The following is a 5,000-nucleotide window of genomic DNA, read 5'->3' on the forward strand; positions in this document are numbered from 1 at the left end:
AAGTTTATTTTCTCAAGTATTCTTAAATTATTATTTTATTACCAATTATTATCTAAAAGTGAGCATCAGGAACCAGGACATGTGATATTACTGTGAGGTATTAAAATATAGAGAATATGAAATGAATGATATCAGACGCAGCGGCTTGTTTACACATGTTTACTTTTACTACGTTGTACTTTGACTTGTTGTCCACTTTATTAGGTACACCTGATCCATCCAACAGGAAAAAACATAGAAGATTTTAAACAAAACAATTGGAGATTTGTATCGTAAAGAAATTATAGGAAAATGAATTCATAACCAAAAGATGTACTGTGATTTAATCTTTAAGTTTTAAGAAGATTCTGTGGAGGAAGAAAACACAGAAATAACTTTAATGGTGAAAGATTCTTGTGTGTGTGTGTGTGTGTGTGTGTGTGTGTGTGTGTCTGTGTGTGTCACAGCATGATGTCATCGCACCGTTTTAAGCTTTTTGACTTAGAAGCAGAGAAAATGGCTCAAACACACGCACACACTCTCTTAAGACATGGGGTAACACACAGCGTCACACTGAAATACACACACACACACACACACACACACTGAAAGACACACACACTGTCCTTTAAGAGGTGCTGATGTCAGAACTCTGCTCATCTTTGTCCTCAGGATTACTGAAGCATGTGTGTTTGAGAGAGAGTGTGTGTTTGTGTATGTGTGAGAGCGTGTGTATGAGAGTGTAAGAGTGTGTGCGCGCGTGTGTATGTGTGCATGTGTGTGTTTATGTGTGAGAGTGTGTGTGCATCCAGCTTAATGTATTATCTTGTCTCTGACACATTTTACCCAGAGACTCTCACCATGACGCTGTGAAACAAACTGCTGACTGTGTTTATATATATATATATATATATATATATATATATATATATATATATATATATATATATATATATATATATATATATATATATATATATATCCGGTAGCACCAGGCCTGAGAGGATCAGACCATCAGAACGTTCAGGGTCTCTGAAGGGTCATGGTGATCTGATGACGTCATTGTTTAGACACTAAAGATGTTTCCATCACATTTTGCTTTCATTGAACGTTCCTCCTGAAAGAGTAAACCAGTGTTTACAAGTAAACACTGGTTTACTCTCTGAGTTATTTCTGTGGTGAAGAATTTAATTCAGTGACTGAAACTCAAGAAACAGAAACGACTTACGTCCAATCTATCAACAGGAAACACACTCAGGATTACTGTCCTCCATCCACACACACACGCACACACACACACACACACACACACACACACACACACACACACACACACACACACACACACACACAGACAGCCTTGGGCAGCGTCCAGGTGGACCGCCAAGCTGCTGGCATCACACACACACACTCATTTTCTACTTGGATAAACCCAGCATGGACACACAACCACAAAACACTTACACACTTATTAACAGACACTCTCTCACACACACACACACACACACACACTCTCTCTCAAACACACACTCTCTCTCTCTCTCTCAGTGTGTCTTAGCGGTCCAGCCGTTGGTTTGACACTGAAACCTGCTAAGAAGAAGAAAGTATTTCCACAAGTTTCTGTGATCAGTTTTTAGCTGTTATTTTCCCAAAGAAGTACACGTGTGTGTGTGTGTGTGTGTGAGAGAGTGCGTGTGCTGTTCCGTTGGTTTGTAACGCTGAGGACTACGAGTCTGGAGGCGTGGCCTCAGAGCGTCGTGAGACCTGAGGCGAGCTAACCAGCTCAAGTTGCATTGTGGGTAATGTAGGCGTTAGGTTTTGACAAGGAAGAAGGGATTAAAAGCTTCGATTTGAGCAATATTCTCTCAGTTTCATGTTTGAAGTGTGTGTGTGTGTGTGTGTGTGTGTGTGTGTGTGTGTCTCTGAGCGTCTGAGCTGCAGCAGACAAAGAGCAGCCAGTTTATTTTAATCCTTGTGAAGCGAGGCCCGGGATTAGGATTAAGACCCCGTTAGTTTCACCACCTCGTCCTCTCATGTTCTCCGTGTTCTTTCTCTCTTCCTCTCTCTCTCTTTCTCTCGGGGTTCAATTGTGTGTGTGTGTGTGTGTGTGTGTGTGTGTGTGTGTGTGTGTGTGTGTGTGTGTGTGTGTCCATTAGGAATCAAGGTCAGCCACTCAGCAGTCCATTAGGACCATAGATTCACTTCTCTCTCTCTTTTGTTCATTTTGTTTCTAGGTCTCTCTGTCTGTCTGTCTGCCCCGCTGCATTATGGGTAATCGTTGGACCTCTGAAGCCTCTAAAACTCTTGGTTTTCTCTTCAGAGTTGTGATTGTCTCTGACGGCTGCAGTTCTCTGAGCGACAAGCAGAGGGAGTGAGAGGATAGAGTGTGCGTGTGTGTGTGCGTGTGTGTGTGTGTGTGTGGGTGAGGGGGAGCGTGGAGAATAAGATTGTACACACACACACACACACACACACACACACACACTTAAAACACACACACACACACCGACTCCAATCGTGTTACAGAGCTGCAGGGGCCTAAGAGCAATATGCAAATGAGCCTATGCTTGTCATTTTTAGAAGCAACACACACACACACACAGATACACACATACACACAGAGTCTCTTCCTGCCCGCCTGTCAGTGTGAAGCCTCGTGGTGCTCTGCCGCTCTCGGGGCCGTCTCACAGGTGAAGCCGTGACTCCTTCCTGAGCTAACGGAGCGGCGATGCTAAGCTAACGCCACGATTGACGAAGTGAGATTCTGTCAGATGTATTTAAGGCAGCGAGAGTCTGTTCTGAGCCCCAAATCACTCTGGACGCGTTTATTTTGAGAACAAATGTAATTATGCAAAACCACAGCTATAAATACTCCTTCAAGGTTCATAGGTGTTTCTATTATTTTGTCCACCGTTCTTTTTCTCTGAAACCAAACGAGTCAGAGGCGGATCGTTTAAAACAGTTTACAGGAGCGTCAACATGAGTTTCTTTATCATACCTTTATAAAAAAAAATATGAAACTATCAAAAAAGAAAGTCAGTGATGCGCTGAAGCCCCGCCCCTTGTTACTGATTCATGAAAACAATGTTTATATTAAATATATTAAAGCACACAAACATGACGGCAGCTCACAAACACACACACACACACACACACACACACACAAACACACACACACACCTGAGGAGAGGTGAAGCATGTCCATGAACAGAGAGGGAACACCCACACACCACCTGACCTTTGAACCCGGAAACTGACACAGTGATTGACAACTGGTCCACTGGGTGTAGAGTGACAGCCGTGTGTGTGTTGACCTCTGACCCCTGTCAGCGCTCATATCCCATGATGCCTCACTGCCCGAGTGACAAAAAAATGCTGACGGAAAAAAATGCCACACACTCTCTGGTGGTTAAATCTCTCTCAGTGAACAGATCTCCCGGCTCTGTTCTGGTCTCTGATGTTCTTCGGGGATGGAACCCTCATCGACCCGGTTCTCTGGTTCTGATCAGCCGGTTCCCTCAGAACCTCCTCTGGTCCTCAGCCAGCGGCTCCACGGGGGAGCTGAGCGGCCTGGGCATGGGGTAGGGAAGGAGACGAGGAGGGAAGGAGGGTTTGAAGAGCATGTTTCTTTCATGGCGGTTCCTCTCAGCCAGAAGCTGCAACAACCATCATTACTGCCAGAGTTTCAGCTGTCAGACAGTCCTTGAACACATCACGTGTAAGCTTCAGTCAGTCGTCTCCTCCACTGAGCTGAAGGACTAGTGTCCTCGTGAGGACGCTAGTTTCCAATCCTTCCATCAGAGTGAGACTTCTTGTCTCCTCTTCTCTTCTCTGAGTTAAACTTTCATTCACGTGAATATTTAAAGTTACAGTGACGTCGTTTTGAAGTTCTGGGTTCGGCCGCTTGGCCGTCACCATCTTGGTTTCCGTCTCCTCCAATTCCTCCTTTCCTATAGAGCCCATTCATTCTCATGTCCTTGTTTCCTTCCTCTCATTGCCACCTTGTTTTTATTTCATTTTATCCCCCTCTCTTTGTCTTCTCCTTGATTCCTTTCGTCGTCCTTTCCCACTTTCCCCTTCCTCTCCTCTTCCTCCACACCTTGCTTCCTCTCCTCTTGTCCTCCTCCCTCCCACTGTTGAGTTAAAGACCACTCTCAGGAATTCACACACACACACACACACAGAGCTCCCCTCCCCCTCACTGGAATGAAGTGTGTGTGAGTGACGAGGAGGAGAGGAAGATAGGAAAGGAAACACGGTAAATGTGGAAAGAGAGAAGAAGGAGGGAAGGAAAGAAGGTAAGGAAGGAAAGGAAGCATTGTGACAATGGAAGGATGCCACAAAGGATGGAAGGAGCTAATGAAGGAAGCTCTCCTCGTCTCCCCGCTGACTCTTCAAGTCACATTTACAGTGTGCGCACACACACCCACACAATGGAGCGCTGAGATGGAGGAGTGGCGTGTGTGTGTGTGTGTGTGTGTGTGTGTGCGTGTGTGTGTGTGTGTGTGTGAGAGTGTGTGAGAGCTGCGAGCCCTCTGATTGGCCGAGCCCGGCGAGATGCACCAACAGCCGAAAGAAGCAGAGCAGAGGAGGCGAGGCGGCTGCAGAGAGAGAATACAAAGAGCGAGTGAGTGAGAGAGAGTGTGTGTGTGCTGCACGCGAGCTAACGTGTGCATGCACCTTTGTGTGTGTGTGACATACAGACGGGTGTGTGTGACATACAGACGTGTGTGTGTGTGTGTGTGTGTGTGTGTGTGTGTGTGTGTGTAGAAGCCAGGAGGAAACCTGATCTCTCTCTCTGGAATAAGGCTTTCCGTTAGCTCTGCCGTTGGCTGCTGTGAGCTCTTAGCCTAGCCTGGCCCGGGTCGGCCCAGTTCAGCCCCGCTGCTGGTGCTGCTGGTGTTACTGGTGTTACTGGTTCTGATGGAGCGGCTCCTGGCTCTGCTGCGCCTGCTGGGCAGGAGGAGGCGAGGGAGGAGGTACCGAGCGGATGACGACTACCAGGAAGGCTACGAAGACGT

At 46.4% G+C, this 5,000-nt stretch overlaps 1 protein-coding gene across 2 annotated transcripts in view; it reads left to right on the forward strand.

Annotated features, from left to right (window-relative positions):
- The window catches only part of grip1 (glutamate receptor interacting protein 1), a 28,311-nt gene that overhangs the window by 1,933 nt on the left and 21,378 nt on the right, over positions 1 to 5,000 (forward strand). Inside the window, exon 1 of one of the 2 annotated variants that reach the window (XM_068586190.1) lies at positions 4,575 to 5,000. This exon is cut by the window's right edge and continues 38 nt beyond it. The exons of the other annotated variant lie outside the window; for it this stretch is intronic. Within the exon in view, the coding sequence (XP_068442291.1) occupies positions 4,903 to 5,000 (98 nt within the window). The 5' untranslated portion in view covers positions 4,575 to 4,902. Of the gene's footprint in view, positions 1 to 4,574 lie in introns of those variants that run through there. 2 annotated transcript variants of the gene reach the window in all.

Source organism: Clinocottus analis, unplaced genomic scaffold (assembly GCF_023055335.1).
Source record: "Clinocottus analis isolate CAN_PGR_092001 unplaced genomic scaffold, fCliAna1.0.p SCAF_20, whole genome shotgun sequence".
NCBI classification, from domain to species: domain Eukaryota; kingdom Metazoa; phylum Chordata; class Actinopteri; order Perciformes; family Cottidae; genus Clinocottus; species Clinocottus analis.